General features: G+C 41.2%; 1 protein-coding gene across 2 annotated transcripts; it reads right to left on the bottom strand.

Moving 5' to 3' along the window:
- Positions 1–1537: 1537 nt before the first annotated feature.
- LOC132707138 (heat shock 70 kDa protein 1-like) lies at positions 1538–4660 on the bottom strand. 2 transcript variants are annotated; one of them, XM_060678840.1, is made up of 3 exons: positions 4462–4660; positions 3862–4410; positions 1538–3808 (listed from the first exon to the last, which is right to left on the bottom strand). In XM_060678840.1, exons 1-3 carry the CDS (start codon positions 4604–4606, stop codon positions 2571–2573), a joined length of 1932 nt encoding a protein of 643 aa, XP_060534823.1. In that variant the 5' UTR covers positions 4607–4660; the 3' UTR covers positions 1538–2570. The 2 variants fall into 2 exon arrangements, with proteins under 2 accessions (XP_060534823.1, XP_060534824.1); XM_060678841.1 differs by having other exon boundaries at positions 3982–4410.
- Positions 4661–17092: the final 12432 nt, after the last annotated feature.

Below are 17092 nucleotides of genomic sequence, written 5' to 3'. Positions count from 1 at the left end.
TTAAGGCTGTCAGCCGCGCGCGGAGTAGTCCGGAACATTCCCTTTTTCCATGTTTATAAGGTACAGTGCAGTTGATCCGGACTCAATTCACTCGTTATCAAATTTGTATGATCCACCCTTTCGTAGCCGCGACCTTGTGTAAGTTGTAAGAGGCGCGGGGCGGGGGACGCGACCCTCCACCCCCCGCCCCGACCCGCCACGATCGAATCGTCCGGCGCGCGAATCAAGGTCAAGGGCGTCCGTCTAGCCCCCACCCCGACGATGTAGCACCCACGCCACATAAATCAACCCTTTTTTGTGGCCCTACGGTAAACCTGGGGCAATAAATCTGTCCGTCTTCGGGGATGCCGAAAAAGGGGGTGCCAGCCATATATACATATACACCTATAATTTACCTATTCCGACATAAGCATAGCGTAGGGTTTTTTAATGCTTTTAATGAAAAGACCGATAGAAGTGATACTTTGGTAATCGCTTAGTTTTTAAATACTATGCGGGCCGTCCGAGATCATTCCGCCAAGGTGACGAAACTTACGGTTATAACGGAAGTGGGTGCTACTTGCTTATTTTAAACGGGGGAGTTAAAAGGAATTCATTAATTCGTTCAATTCGTTTAAAAAGAGCCACTTCCGGTATAGGCTGCACTTCCTGTTATACCGGAAGTGAATGTTAAATTTCCTTTTTGTGTATGGAGGAGTTTAATAGGATGTTCAATTAAAATAGGCAATAGGCAAATAGGGACACCCTGTATAAGTATCTACTTCCGATGTGGGCTGCGCGTCTGGTTATACCGGAAGTGGGTGTCTAGTTGCTTATTTTGAAAAGCGGAGAATGTTAAATTGAAATAAGTAAATTTATCGCTTCCGGTAATGCCGGAAGTGAGTGTTAACTTTCCTTTTTTGTGCCTATGGAGGAGTTTAAAAGGATGTTCAATTAAAATAAGCAAGTTGGCGACCAATTCCGGTAAAACCGCAAGTGGCGAGAGGAGGGACACCCTTTATAAGTATCTTTATCGCGGGCTCTCTCGGGCATGCACGCCAAATCCCATTTTCCGCCTGGCGAAAATAAAATTCATAGCGGCGGACAAGTCCCCCTCCCACGGGGTGCGGGACGAAACGGCAAACCGGATTCTCTGTAATCCTTTACCGGGAACCGCCAAAGCGGAATACCCGGGGCTTGTGTAAGCAACATCTCCTCGGTCGCCGCGGCTCCTCCCGCCCGGAATATCGAACTGCTTTTACTCCGGGGAGAGCACCTTTATAACGGGCGCAGAAAAAAAAATCGGTCAACATACACGTCGAAGTATAGGTCTAGCGAAAGCCAATTCCGAATATCCTCTCTCGACGGGCGGGCGGGGCGAGAACGAGATTATCTCCGGGTATTTGCGAACTCTCAACGGGAGGGACCGATTTTTTCAGGTTTCCAGAAATATCGAAATTTTAGTATCATATACCGGATTTCGAGGTATAAGCAAAAATAAATAAGCTTTGTATTGTATTGTATTGTATTGTATTGTATATACTTTTAGACCGCAAATTAATTGCTCATTTACGTGCCAATATAAAATATGGGAAGTTCCATTTAAAATTCCCAGCTTGCCAATTGGGTCTTATCTTAAGCGATAATTTAATTCTCATACTATTCTATGATAAAGCAGTTTAATAGAGAACTGCATCCAAAAATTCAAATGTTCAGCCGTACTGGTTGCGAGAGATTTATTATTATTTTATATCGGTTTGTTTGTTGAGAAATTTTTGTTAAAAATTATTTTTTATCTCCGAAAATGCTCAAGATAAGTATTGGTACATCATGTTACATAAAAAAGTTCCAGAATATTTGGCAGAATGTAAAAATGTAATGATACGGGTATTGCGAGTATATCTCGCAACATCCCATGGCCGAAAATGTTTTGCGTAGGTAGCTAACATTTTTAGGATGGAAATCGTAACACAAAATTTGAATTTGGTGAAATATAGTGCCCTCTGGTTGCGTCACTTCAAACTCGACTTGAAAGTGTCGGCCACGCCCCGTAACAATCTCGATCGTATGCCCCGTCCAACTCCAAGCCGCTCCCCCTCCGCTTTATTGGACATTACGCCATTGGCGTAGGCAGCCTGACTGATCGTGCCAACGTCGCGCGCAAGGGGAAGGGGGGAGTTCGCTTATTGGATTTCCCCCGCATCGCGATAGCTTTCCAGTTTCTTCAACTGGCCGCTAGGGGACGTCCGCCGCGATATATGAGTTCGCGTCTTCCGAGTCCCCGCGGGCCGTCTACTCAATATATAGATATATATCCGGTTCACCGGAAAAGAACTTTTATTGCGGACGTGATGATTTCCAGACGCGCGGGAGCGGGCCGGGGGTATTGCGGCCCCCCGCCACCACCGGTTACGCAATCGACCCTCTGTCCGCCCACCGAGTGCGCGTCTCCGAGGCTTCCGCGCTCCGATAGAGCCGAAATGTCCGACACTTGATAAATTGCATCCAAAGTTAGTCCCGAGGGGCCGTGACGGCTACGCTTCATTCACATGGTACAGGGTGTTAGTCTTGTTACTGGAAAATTTTTAGGATCAATCTGCCTCGTCTATAATCGGTCCACCTCCGCCATTTTGATCGGCACCGGCGAAATTCCTAGCCGACATCGGTGCCCCGGAGCCGCCATACAGTCTCGCCACTAAGGGATGAAAAACCGCTTCAAGTTCTTCCTTCTTCCTCGCGTACTCGCTCTCGGTCGCCCTGTCGTTCGTCCTTATCCAGTCTTCTGCCTCCCGGCACAAGTTACCGACCATATTCTTGTCCCCATCCGACACGTTGGCGGAGACGGTGGGGTCGTTGATCACTCCTCTCATCCTGTAGACGTACGATTCGAGCTCGTTCTTGGCGGCCACCGCCGCCCTCATCATTTGGTCCTCTTCCTTGAACTCTTCCGCCTCCCGTATCATGCTCTCTATGTCCGTTTGGCTCAGCCTGCCCTTGTCGTGGGATATGGTGATGTTGTTCCGCCTCCCAGTTGCTTTGTCGCACGCGTTCACCGTCAATATACCGTTGGCGTCGATGTCGAAACTGACCTCTATCTGAGGCACGCCTCTGGGTGCGGGCGGGATCCCCGCCAAGTCGAACCTGCCCAGCAGGTTGTTGTCCCTGGTCATGGCTCTCTCACCCTCGTAGACTTGAATCAGTACCCCTGGCTGGTTGTCGGAATAAGTGGAGAAGATCTGAGCGTGCTTGGTGGGTATGGTGGTGTTCCTCCTGATCAGAACCGTCATCACGCCCCCAGCGGTCTCGATACCCAAAGATAGAGGGATTACGTCCAGTAAAAGAACGTCCTTGACGACGTCGTGAGTGTCTCCCGACAAGATGGCGGCTTGCACAGCCGCCCCGTACGCTACCGCCTCGTCCGGGTTGATCGACTTGTTCAGCTCTTTCCCTTGGAACATACTCTGCAGCAGCGATTGGATCCTGGGTATCCGGGTCGAACCCCCGACCAGTACCACGTCGTCAATCTTCTCTTTGCCCAGCTTGGCGTCTCTGAGCGCCTTCCGTACCGGTTCCAGTGTGCTCTCGAATATATCGTTGTTCAACTCCTCGAATTTGGCCCTCGTGATACTCGCGTAAAAGTCGTGTCCGTCGGCCAGCGAGTCTATCTCGACGGATGTCTGCGCGGATGTGGACAGCGTACGTTTCGCCCTCTCGCACGCGTTCTGCAACCTCCGCAACGCCCTCTTGTTGCCGGTAATGTCGCTCTTGAATTTTCTCCTGAATTCCTCTTTGAAATGTTGCACGAGACGGTTGTCTATGTCCTCTCCACCTGCGGAAGAGCGGTGCAATCGTAGATCGAATTTACGTTAGAGCGCCACTAACCCAAGTGAGTATCACCCGCCGTCGCTTTGACCTCGAAGATGCCACCGGATATTAAAAGGATCGACACGTCAAAGGTACCGCCTCCGAAATCGAATATCAACACGTGCCTCTCGCCGTCACCCTTTTTATCCAATCCGTAAGCTATGGCCGCCGCCGTGGGTTCGTTGATGATCCGCTGGACCTCCAGGCCGGCTATGGTACCGGCGTCTTTCGTCGCCTGCCTCTGAGAGTCGTTGAAGTAGGCCGGTACCGTGATGACAGCTAACGACACTCGGTTCCCCAGGAAAGCCTCCGCCGTTTCCTTCATCTTGCCCAGCACCATGGCGGATATCTCTTCGGGGAAAAAAGCCCTGACCTCGCCCTTGTAGTTTACCTGGATTTTCGGCTTGCCTCTGTCGTTGACCACTTGGTACGACCAGTTCTTGATGTCCCGTTGAACGGCCGGGTCGTCGAACCGCCTCCCAATTAACCTCTTCACGCCGTAAACGGTGTTCGACGGGTTCATGGCAATCTGGTTCTTGGCGCCGTCTCCCACTAGCCTCTCGACGTCTGCAATGTAGTTTTAGGCAGGAAAATTGAGCCTAACGGAGACGGTGGTACCTGTGAAGGCGACGTAGCTGGGCGTGGTGCGGTTGCCCTCCTCGTTGGCGATTATGTCGACGGTCCCGCCCCTGAACACGCCCACCACAGAGTAAGTGGTGCCCAGATCGATGCCGACCGACGGCGACTTGGCTGAAGACGCCATAAACGGCGTGAGGGATCAGGGATGACGATTCGACTTTGAGCTTGACGAGCGCGAACGTCAATCTAAATCACTGGGTGCCATCATTGACGTTGTCAAATTGGAAATAAAATAGAGTCAGTCCACCGATAGAAATAAATATAAGTAAAAAATTCTCTCAATAGTTACAGCCACCTTTACTTTACAACGATAGCACCTCTAATAATGACATGTGTTCACTTGAACCGTACATAATGATCAAGACCATGCGAGTCCAAAACACTGACTGACGTTTCTATTGAAAGTACATCCTCTTAATTAAATGGTTTATACATATAGTATATGTAGTCTGCAAATAATATAGAATGTAACTCCTTCATTCGTTAGGAGTGGATATTCCTACAAAAAAGATAAAAAGACCAAGTCTGCAATAAATAATCCTTAGGAACGGTGATTCTTAGAGAAAAAATTCAAGAACCATTTTTATAGATAATTGAATATTCTACAATTTATGTGTGAGATATTTTTTAAATAAAACTTTTCACCTTAAAGGACTTTCTGACAATATATTTACGCTGTAGTGGTGGTTTCTGTTAATGTTTTGAAACTGATTCATATTCTTCAAAGTATTCGTCTTGCTGGATGGTCATTAATTGTTCAAACTGACCCTTGAATTCAATTGAAAATTCTGCAGCGACATTTCAATGCAAAAACTATTTCGGTAGAAGCAGGTACGTGGAAAATAGAGCTAGAGAGATCAAGGTCATGCGGGTCCAAGGCACTGCCTAAGGAACCATTGAGAGTATAACCTCTGAATTAAATGATTTTTACAAATAGTACATGATTTACATAGAATACTGCTACACTCCTAGAGAAAAAATACAGAGACCATTTTTATATTCTGCATATAATGTAGAATATAACTCCTTCAATCTTCAGGATATGGTGATTCTTAGAGAAAAAATAAAAGTCCATTTTGTAGTCTGCAAATAATGTAAAATGTAACTCCTTCACTCGTTAGGATTGGAGATTCCTACGAAAAAGGTAAAAAGACCAGGTCTGCAATAAATAATCCTTAAGAACGGTGATTCTTAGAGAAAAAATGCAAGAACCATTTTTGTAGATTATTGAATATTCTACAATTTATGTCTGAGATATTTTTAAAATAAAACTTTTCACCTTAAATGACTTTTTGGCATATATTTACGCTGCAGTACTGGTTTCTGCTTATGTTTTGAATCTGATTCATATTCTTCAAAGTATTCGTCTTACTGCATGGTCACCAATTGTTCAAACGGACCGTTGAAAGTGGAGCTAGAGCAGATAGATGTTGATCAAGTGCATGCGGTCCAAGGCACCACGTTTCTTTTGAGAGTATATCCTCTCAATTAAATGGTTTATACAAATAGTACTTGATTTACTTAGAATACTCTACACTCCTAGAGACTAAGTACAAAGACTATTTTTATATTCAGCTTATAATGTAGAATGTAACTCCTTCAATCTTTTTGTAATCTGCATATAATGTAGAATGTAAATTTTACGCCGTATTATATCTTGATCACTTTCATCTACACTCGAGAAAATGTCAGCAGTCAATTAAACATCGTTTATAACTTCCTTAGTCTCAATAGAATAGTGTTTTCTACATTTGGGCGGGAGCATCTCCTGAAATACACTAGACTCGCACATATTTTGCATAATTCGCACACGATTCAACACAACTTAAACTAAATAGTATACCAAACCAAAGAATATTAAACACTGGTAAGTATAAAATTAGTTTCTATTACGAACCACAATTTTACGTGAATTTAAATTCCGAAACTGTAGGCAATAATTTAGTTGCATTGTATGTTAATGACCTCCCTTGGATAATCCCATTCAAAAGCAATTGGTCACTTTCTTATATCTATGAACAGACCATAACTCCTTCAATCCTTGAGAAAATGTAAAAGTGCCATTTTGTAGTTTGTATATAGTGTTGAATTTAACTCCTTCTATCCTTAGGAACAATGATTCCTAGAGAAAAAGTAAAAGGACAATGTTTTAGTCTGCATAATGTAGAATGTAATTCCTTCACTCCTTCGGAATGGCGACTCCTTCAGAAAAAGTAAAAGAAGCATTTTGTAGTCTGCAATGTAAAATCCTTAGGAATGGTGATTCTTAGAGAAAAAGTACAGGAACGATTTTTGTAGATAATTTTGTATTCTACATTTTATGTCTGAGATATTTTTTTAAATAAAATTTTTGACCTTAAATGTCCTTCTGGCGGTATCCAAGGTTAACTAAGTAAAATCCAGCTCTGTCTGTTTTGACTGGACTTGATTCTGGGACCACGGAGTGGTAATCTACTTTTTTGAACTTTTCGACTTTGGGGGGCGCCGCTAATGTAAACGGCGACCTTCGCCGCTCTTAAGAAGGAATTACCTTAATGGACGAATTCTATTTGCTCGCGGCGCGTTCGGTCGTAAAAGAAACCGGAATATGCCCGGAGCCAGCTCGTCATTACCGCAACCGAGCGAACGATATTCCTTTTTTTTTCCGTTATCCCCCCTCCCCATCCACCGTCCGACAACGAGAGTAATCGTGGCACTTCCCTTTTGTTTGACTGCATTAGCCCGTCTTCTTTTTTTTTTCCTCTTTTTTTTTGGAGTTTTATTTTATTGCATCCCCGCCGCCGTCGGATCGGCGAATGTCATTTATCAATCTCTTTTGAAGCGTTTTAAACGTATTACGGTCCCGCGGCGGCGGCGGCGGTGGCGGCGGCCCATCGATCATTCTCGCGTCCCGCCTTTTTTTTTTTTTTTGGGCACCGGCGTTCCGCGTTTGCCATAAACGGACGCGTAAACACGACGGGATTAAACCGACACGTACAGGGCGCGCCTCACTCCCACCTCTCGGATTACGAGGGCGCTGTAATCGAACAAAGAGGCGTTTTAAATATGAGGAAAGAATAATAATAGAAATTTTATCAATCCACAACGTGACCTCATGGGTTGATAACTGGATGTTCGATTAGGTTTTCACTGGAAATCTGCTGGACAGAGTGTTTTTCTACTCATTTACACACAGAAAACCTGCTTGTGGTTACCGTTCAAGCTAAAATGGTTGGTTAAGTTGATCTGTGCAATCATTTACCCAAAATTCTTCCTTAGCGGTAGCGTACAATCTAAAAAGTGAGGTTTTCAGTTGATCTCTGCAAAGGAGCGAAAATGACGATTTCATCGAAATCTACTAGGGTGAGTGGAGTTTCACTTTTTTGTCTTTTTTCGGTAAAAATTCTCCTGGTGAACCCAAAAAAAGATGTTTCAGGTTGATCTTTACGGGTTTAATGAAATTTTCGTAACAATAAAGTTATTTTCAAATAGAGTTTAATCGAAATCGGAATAGGAACAGTGCAGTTTCATTCTTCTCTTGTCTTTTCGTCAAAAAGTCTCCCTAATGCTACTGGTCAGCCCAAAAAGTAAGGTTTGAGGTTAAACCGTGCAGGTTTGATGAAGTTTTCAAAACAATAAAGTTTTTTCGGTAAAAATTCTCCTGGTGAACCCAAAAAAAGATGTTTCAGGTTGATCTTTACGAGTTTAATGAAATTTTCGTAACAATAAAGTTATTTTCAAATAGAGTTTAATCGAAATCGGAATAGGAACAGTGCAGTTTCATTCTTCTCTTGTCTTTTCGTCAAAAAGTCTCCCTAATGCTACTGGTCAGCCCAAAAAGTAAGGTTTGAGGTTAAACCGTGCAGGTTTGATGAAGTTTTCAAAACAATAAAGTTTTTTCGGCAAAAATTCTCCTGGTGAACCCAAAAAGTGATGTTTCAGGTTGATCTTTACGCGTTTAATGAAATTTTCGTAACAATAAAGTCATTTTCAAAGAGAGTTTAATCGAAATCTTCTAGGAACAGTGCAGTGTCATTCTTCTCCTGTTTTTTTGTCAAAATCTCCTTAATGCTACTGGTCAACCCAAAAAGTGAGGTTATCAAAAGCTTTCGTAGCAATAATATTGGTTTCGACTAGAAATTAGTCAAAATCTACTAGGAACAGTACAGTTTCAATCTTATTTTGCTATTTTTTCCTCAATAATTCTCCTTAAAACTACTGGTCAACCCAAAATGTGAGGTTTTAGATTTATGTTTACATGTTTGATAAAGTTGGCTTCGACTAGAATTTAATCGAAATTTGCTAAGAGTGGAGTTTACCTCTTCTCTTGTTGCGATCTTCGCTGCAATTTCATTCAGCCCAGAAGCGAGCTGTTAAATTGATCTTTGCTGCTTTAATGAAGTTTTCGCAACACTAAATGGTGAAAAAGCTACTAGGAAGAGTAGAGTTTTGGTTTTCGTCAACAATCTTTATAGGAGCTACTGTTGAACCCAAAAAGTGAGGTTTTACTTTGATATCTGCAAGTTAGATGAAGTTTCTGTCACGATAAATGGTAAAAAGGTTTATTTTGAGTTTAGATTTATTAGTCATTGTTGTTGCATAAGGTAAGGTTTTACGCTAATTCCTGCAAACTCGATTAAGTGTTCGTTCGTTGTGAAAAAGCTGATTTTTACTAGAATTTCATTGAAGTCGTACTACCTTTCACTCATTTCTTATTGTCTTTTCGCAAAACATCCTTCTTGGAGCTGATGTTAAGGAAAAGAGTTGCTTGCTGTTTCGTCCAAGTCTACTGGAGTTTCACTCATTTATTTCAAACCTTTTTTTGTTGCCCCTAGTCACGGTTTCGAATTTATAATGAGTTGGCAACTACGGTCTCTCAGAAAGCTCTCGCGGATATAGCGGCGAGGAACGTTTCAAAGCAATTCCATTCGAAAAGCCGCCCCCGATGTACCGTATTATATATATGGAGAGAGTTGTGGCTCGTCTTTTTGTCGCCGCCGCGAAAGTTGTTTAATAGAGTTCCGGCGGAGTTGCCGGAGTCGCGTTTAACTTTTCGGCGAGTCTCCCGCCTCCAGGTCCGCTCGATTAACGAACACTCTCGAATTTGAAATGGGCGTGGCATGGGCGTGATCTCCGGTGGTGGTGGGGGGTGCGCATCCTATCTCCAGCGCCTGCTACTTACTATACTCATGATGGTAGTAAACTTTTAAATACAAAAGTTTGTATGGAAGTTAGACAATATACATGGTATCTCATAAGTATCTCACAGTATCTTAAAAATAGAATGAATCGGCACAAATTTGACAAAGCCAACAGAACAGCTATTCATACACACTGTAGTGAAACTAATGAAGCCTAATACTAAAAAAAGAGAACTCTACGAATCCATAGAAATTGAAAAAAACAAAAAATCTATAAAATTTAAAACCGACACAAAAGGCCTTGGTAAAATTTAAATTAAAGAAGTTGCAATTTGCAAATCTGGTCTCAGTTAAGTTCTGAAGAAACCAACAGTACAATAAAGAAGATTTGTAAATAGTATCACAGTAGCCTGTGGAAGTTTCTTTGAAAAGTTAAAACTTGTCGTAAGATGAGTTGGAAATGTAGGTAGTGCATTAGAAGTTCTGGAAACGGAAACCATGTACGCTGTCTGACTTTGATAAAGCAACTGCCGTGGATGTGGTTAAGGATAATGTCGGAGGAAAGGAAAAATAAGGCAAAGGGAACCTAACCTCTCCTGGAAAATGAAATTCAGACAGTTAGTAGTTAGTTAGTACGGTTGCGAGAGTTGGACAGTAGACACACAACTAGAAAAGCGATTCGAAGCCTTTGAAATGTATGCATACCGCCGCATATTAGATAGGCCTTGAGCCCAAAGAGTATCAGAGGTATTCTGTTGGAGCTAAGATTGTGCATTCAGCAATTATGTGTACGTATGGATCTCCTATCTTGTACTTGCGGTAGTTTGATATCGGTATTACCTGATCTTGAATGACGTGCATAAAGCCCTCAGTTTCCGCCGTCAGCGTACTGCTTTATAACCAGGCGTTGGAGGCATTGGTGTTTATTTGGTCGAGTTCAATCGTAGCGGGGTACCGTCCATGTAGTTCTTTTCATTTCCATTTCTGCATCTTATCTTCAACAGTGGTCATTTCTAGCAATGGTTGATAGCCTTTATTAAGAGGTGTGAGTTTCTTATCTGCATTCACGACGTTGTGGTGGTACCTGGATGTTGTGCTTTTTTCATAAAAGACCCTTCTCAATTCGTCAACTCGTTCTTGGTGGGCATCTTTTAAGTCTAGTACGCCTCTTCCTCCTTTCTTTCTTGGTAGATAGAACCTTTCTATTTAGCTTTTGAGGTGCCTGGCTCTATTTTTTGTGAATTGTACTCTGATATCATGGTTCATGCTTTGAATATCAGTGTTGGTCCATTTAATTAGCCCTAAGCTATGTCTGACTGTTGGCATAGCATAGGTGTCGATCGCTTTTTATTTATTTATTATTATTATATCTGGTGTCTCTGGTAGGAAACCGCCCTGCCATCAGCCAAACCATACATAAAATGCATATCTGCCAACTCCATTATTTGGCAAAGCCAAGGGGTGGGGGAAATCGTATCGGACGCGCCTACTACTGCAGCCGCGCCTGTTGCGGTTCGCCGAAAATGGCCCGAGATATTTCTCTATAACGTCGGGAAGTGTAAAAACACATACCTTCTCGTTTGACGGCGGAAAAAGAAACGACAAACCGCCGCCCGAGAAATTGAACAGTATTTCTCAATTATTCCGGCGGGGTTTGGATAAGTACGGGCGGGGCGGGGGGGTGGGGGAGGCGACCTTTGAACCGCCGTATATCGCGAACGTGCACCCCTGCGACAGGGGCGGGGGAACATGATCCGTTCGTTTTTCTTTGCTCTCAGTCCCACAATAGAGATATTAAAAGAACAGAGGGAATCGTTCAATGTTATTATTTATAATATAAGCGACTACCAAACACAGGCCACCATCAAGAATCGGGTAATCAAGTAATATCTTTTATCTTCTGTTTGTATTCCTCTACAGAGTAAAAAAAAATGCATCAAAATCATCAAATCATATTTTTTTAAATAGCAAGTTTGTGACTTAATTTGGAATTACGTTGTATAAACCTAACTCACGCCAAAAGCAGATGAACTAAACAAGACAGTGCTTTCAGGCAACAGTATAAACACGGTTGTTGGGTTCGATACAAAGGTAAATTATCTGAATGACATAATTAGGCACAAAGACATGGCATTGAAAACCAAAGTATTGCTATAAATTCATTGTTGAGCCAAAATAACCTATTAAATATTCTTGTAAAGAAAGAAAATAAAACTATAAATGGTGATGGTACTAACATCCTACCGCCATCTAGCAAAGACTATTTAAAACTGCTCAACACAGATAATAGACAAAAACAACGAGCGAAGGAAACTGTTTCATATAGTAATATGCAGTATTCTGCAAATAATCAACGGCCAGTCAATCGTACCCGAAATCAAAACCCCACCACAAAGATACAGGCAAATAATACACAGCCTGAAATAACCCGGGGGGACGTCGCAGGAATTAATACGAGACAGGTACTAGAGAGCGCTATTTCTCTCGGTACCGAAGATTCGACGGATCCAAAAACCGACGGATACAAAACCGTGCGACACAAAAGGAGGCCGAACGTCAATTCTATTGTTGTTGGCACTGGTGCTTCGGCTAGGGCCGACAAAATAATGCTAAAGGCTGCCTCTGCACTCTCATTTTACCATTTATACCGACTTGATCCTGGAACAACAGAGAAAGATATTATTAAATATCTCCAGCCAAGGTTTCCTGAAGTTGCTTGCACGATCCTTGAATCCAAACATCCAGAAGAGTATTCTTCGTTCAAAGTGGGAGTCTATGAATCAAACGCAAAAGAGCTCCTTGATCCAGCAAGATGGGACGTGGGTACTAGAATCAACAATTTTTTTCATTTAAGGAGAACCAACCGGATCGAGAGATAAACCCCAAGCACAGTGGTCAGATGACAAATGGTGTAAATTTTTTTCACCTAAACATACAAGGATTTGCAAATAAGATTGATGACTTGTCATTGTACGCGAACCAGGAATTGATGAAGCAATGCAACAGAGAAGAAGAAGGTTTCATTACATTTTGTTCTACGTCCGAATAAAATTGCAATCTCGCATGGCCTGCCCAGCGTAATCCCCATAGGTGCCGCCCACCGCGACGTCCGACGCTTGGCCATAACGTCCCGACTTAATGTTATTTACCGGTCGAAACGTCGGAATTAAAAATGCCAACCCGATACGTCCGATGGCTACTTATCTGCCCACTTTCGTCCGCGACGAGCGCGGCTAAGATACGTCGGCCATTATGCAAATCGATCGCCGATCTGGTGCGGACCGTGCGTTGTATTCCCCCGCGGACGGGTACCGGGTACCGGAGGTATAGTGCTTTCGCAAATAAATGGTTTTAGCCTGCACCCGACTGAAATAACGATCAAACTTTGCTGCTTACCAAAATAGGGTCAATTTTGATATTTAGGTGTATGGACACCGTGCGTCAAATAACACGACCCACTATACGATAACCCATAAGAGATACAAAAGAAAGTTTGGTTTGGACTCTCTTTAAAATTTTAAATATTATAACTTATAATAACGTTGTTATTTTAAATGGAACACCCTGTATATATCGACATTTTTGGAATCCTGGGTTAAAATACAGGTCAGTTTCTTAAGAAATTCCTATTCGAATTTTGCACAGTTTAGGCAGAAATTGAGGTTATGTGTTTTTTTTCATATTTTGATTGTCCCATTTAAAATTGTGTTGTGACGCTACTGATTCAGGCATTGCAATGAAAATTTAACCACAGACAGGAGATGATGCACTACTCAATCGGTTTGACAGATGCGCCTCAGCTTATACAGGGTGTCCCATTTTTCTTACTTTTTGAGATATTCGGGGTTTCAGATAACACTCGTATAAATTTGAATTTAAGGCTACTTGCTGGCAATATTAGGTATTTTTGAAATAGCAAAGACATGTTTCTACTTCTTTTAAAGATATAATACTCCAGATATACGAATAATTGCTAATACATATTTCATGAAACTTCAGAATTTATATTTAAAGAAACATTGAATGGTTAATTATCTAGCTTCATTGAAAATATCAGACAACAAAACTAAGTAATTTAAGTTTATAGGCTAACTAACCAAGGTAACAAATTTGAATAAATAAATCTATTTAAAAAAAGTTAACTGAAAAGTGTTCTTTAATTCGATTCATAAAGTTTAGTTAAAAATGTTCCTCTTAAAATAATAATAATAAGAAATATTAAAATATTTAAATATGTGGTTGGCCATGACTTCAGAATCTTTTTTTTGACGCATTAAGGTATAAACAAACTTTCGACATTTCTGTTTGTTTTTGTTGTTTTCCACATTTCTCATTAAAATATTTTATTTGTATTTTAAATAAGTTATAGTTTTTTGCTTAACCTATAGAGTTTAACCTCTTTTAGTACCTCACAATCCTTTCTTATTTCTCTTCCTGTACTCTCTATAGCTGCAGCCACCAATATTACTTGTGCTGCTTTCAATATGTGGCTTCCATCCTATTGTCTTGAAGAAATCGTTTTCTTCGATATCACCCTTTTTTTGTTTAGTAAGATAGGACACTTATGTTAGGTCTCTGGTGTATATTTTTGCAAAACAACAGCAATACATTCACTGACTTGACCGTCACAATTGACAAACGTCTGCTGATGCTGCATCGCGAATAGGAGCAAGTTTATCCCGTCCTTTTCTCTCTGCTCTTGTAGAAATATCATTGAAACGTAAGATGGGGAATATATCGCGATATAATATGTCACGGCTCATACAAGCATTTCAAAATAGATTTTGAAAACAAATTATTTGTTTAAGACCACAAATTAACTGGGGTTTCTTTCGCTTCCCCAAATCTTCCAGATAAAATGTTTATTGCGCAGAAAGAAGGTAAATCGATGATTCAATTAAATTGTTTTCAAGATTCTCCATGATTAGCAATTTTTACGATAATTTCAAAAATAATTTCACAACTAAATTGAGCTTATTTTCTTTTACCTTTTTGCACAGCTTTAATTAAAATTATTCTGAAACTGTAATAATTTTTGTTTTGGTTATTATTTATTATGTTCTAACAGAGTATTTTAAAAGTTATCAAGAAAAAAGTAAATATTGGGTCAATTTTGACCCAGTTTCAGTCAGGTGAAGGTCAAGCGCTGCAATGAAAAGTCGTGCTACCTGTTGTTTGAAAAGATAAGAAGGTATCGGATAAACAAAAAGATGTTGAAGTCAACATTAAAAACGACTTTGTTTCAACATGTACTAGATACAGCACACCGCGTCAACTTCCATAACTGCACACCAACATTGTAAGATACGCCTCATACCAGAAGCGATAGAAATTGAAAAGGCTCAAACGCCAAGACTCGTTAAATTCTTGTTTAATAGACGTTTTTCCTTTGCATTCAATCTGCGTTTTACGCGAGTTAGGTTGATGTCATTGTCTTTACAGAACATTTTAAATTCTTAACCATTTTCAGCTCTAATTAACTGTAGGATTCCCAGTCCAGAAAATATTCCTAGTAGATATAGGAAACAGGAAAGAGTAGTCTATCACCGCCACAGAGGAAGAAAAACCTACTATCAATCAAAGAAAGTGGGTTTTGAAGTAGTCATCTGCAGTTTTAATGCATATTTCAGTCTGGTAAGTTACGAAAATGCAGGTTTGGACTATGTTCTGCGCGAAATCAACAGCGAAAACCAATTATTTGTCCCAGAAAAGGGGGTTTTAAGTAAATAATTGCTTCTCTAAGGTAGATTTCGGTACAATAAGACTCGAAAAAGCCGATTTTGTTTATGATCTGTTTGACATGAGGAAGAAAAACCTACCATCCATCCAAGAAAGTGGGTTTTTAAGCAGTCATCTGCAGTTTTAATCTAGATTTCGGCTCGGTAAGTTATGAAGATGCCTGTGTTGGCTATAATCTGCTGCAAATCATTTGTCCCAGAAAAGGGGGTTTTAAGTAAATAATTGCTTTTCTATGGTAGAATTCGGTACAATAAGACTCGAAAAAGCCGATTTTGACTGGAATCTGTTTGAAACTAGGAAGAAAAACCTACCATCAATCCAAGAAAGTTGTTTTTTTTACAGAGTGTGGTTTGTTGGTGTGTTTGGTTGGTTTAGTGTTTAGTGTTTAGTGCGAGTGTTCTTAAGAGTTTTAGTTGGTTTTGTTCATGGCGTCAATTATTTGGGTATTTCTATTGATTTTCAACCATGATTTGGGAGATCGTTGGGGCTTTAGGTGAGTATATCTCCAAATATTCGATTTTCCACTTCGATAAACCACTTTAAATTTGAATGTTTTTAGCCAAAGCTGCTTTTAATGCATTCAATAAGGCGGTTATTTGTGAAAGCACTATACCAGTCCGCGGGAGATAGCCCTGCGCGGGCAAGCAATTCCGCCGTTTTTTACTGCCGCCATACGGCACCGAAATCGGCAGCGTGTAATCGAACGTTATTGGTACCCGATGGAACCTTTATCCGCACGTTTTACCGTTTGTCATTCCCGGAGCGGTGCCAGCGCCCACCAATACATGGCGGTACGCAGAGAGTTTCGGTTCATTTTGCGTCGTCAAAGATTTAACTTTCTTTTACGCCGTCACCGTTTTTCATTTCAAACTCACGCGCAGTTTCATTCAATCAATTGTTCCGCCTATGATCCGCATCTTTACGCCTCTCTAGACCTAATCTCAGTTTCAGCCACGCCCTTTTGAGGATGGCCACGCCTTTATGGGTGTGGGATCAAAAAATACAATTCACCATAACATTCCAATAGCAATGATGCCGAAAGCGATCCTACACTTGCCACTGTGGTCCTTCCTGGCATTCAAAATATCACTGACCGCATATCAAAAGTTCAAAAGAAGCATAACGTCCAAAAATCTCTCAACATCTTCGTCATCACATCGTCAACGATAAAATTCCATATGAGATGCCAGGAGGTTACAGCATTCCATTCATATGCGGCAAAGAATACCATAGAATATCAACTAGGTTCAAAGAACACGAAAGCGCCTTACGACTAAGTCAAATAAACTTGAACTGAGGTGGCTTTTACTTGATGAAAATCATAAATAAGAACTAAAAGTTCAGATTTTCACGAAATTATATATTTTGACATGACAAGTGTTTCGACAATGAAATGTGACATTTGATAAAGGCACGGTGTTGTCGAAACAATTGTCATGTCAAAATATATAATAAATTAAATAATAAACTCATCAGCTGTTGTCGAATACAATCTTAACCGCGACTCAGGTCACCAATACGGAAATCTGTCATCCGAGACGGTGTTTATGACCCTCATTTAGCTCCGCCTCCCTCAAACAATATATAAGCAGATCCAGAGTCAAATGCGAGCCAGTTTCAGTCAAACTCTGAAGGAACCAGCAGGGTGATTGGTGAAACGTCAGCAAAAACCGACGCAGGAGGAATCCAAAAGTTTTGTGAAAAGTATAGTCTATAATACTTTTTAAGAGTCTTTTGGTTTGGTTCCAAGT

Source organism: Cylas formicarius, unplaced genomic scaffold, assembly GCF_029955315.1.
Source record: "Cylas formicarius isolate icCylForm1 unplaced genomic scaffold, icCylForm1.1 PGA_scaffold_9__14_contigs__length_23061073, whole genome shotgun sequence".
NCBI lineage: Eukaryota > Metazoa > Arthropoda > Insecta > Coleoptera > Brentidae > Cylas > Cylas formicarius.
Note: the sequence above shows the minus strand (reverse complement) of the source record. Positions and strands in the feature narration are given on the sequence as shown.

Bases quoted from the DNA above. Each gene is read 5' to 3' on its own strand.
- LOC132707138 (XM_060678840.1), bottom strand. From the start codon at position 4,606: ATGGCGTCTTCAGCCAAGTCGCCGTCGGTCGGCATCGATCTGGGCACC. The intron at 4,411-4,461 runs GTACCACCGTCT...ACTACATTGCAG, and splicing joins CAGCTACGTCGCCTTCACAG to ACGTCGAGAGGCTAGTGGGA. The intron at 3,809-3,861 runs GTTAGTGGCGCT...GCTCTTCCGCAG, and splicing joins GGCGGGTGATACTCACTTGG to GTGGAGAGGACATAGACAAC.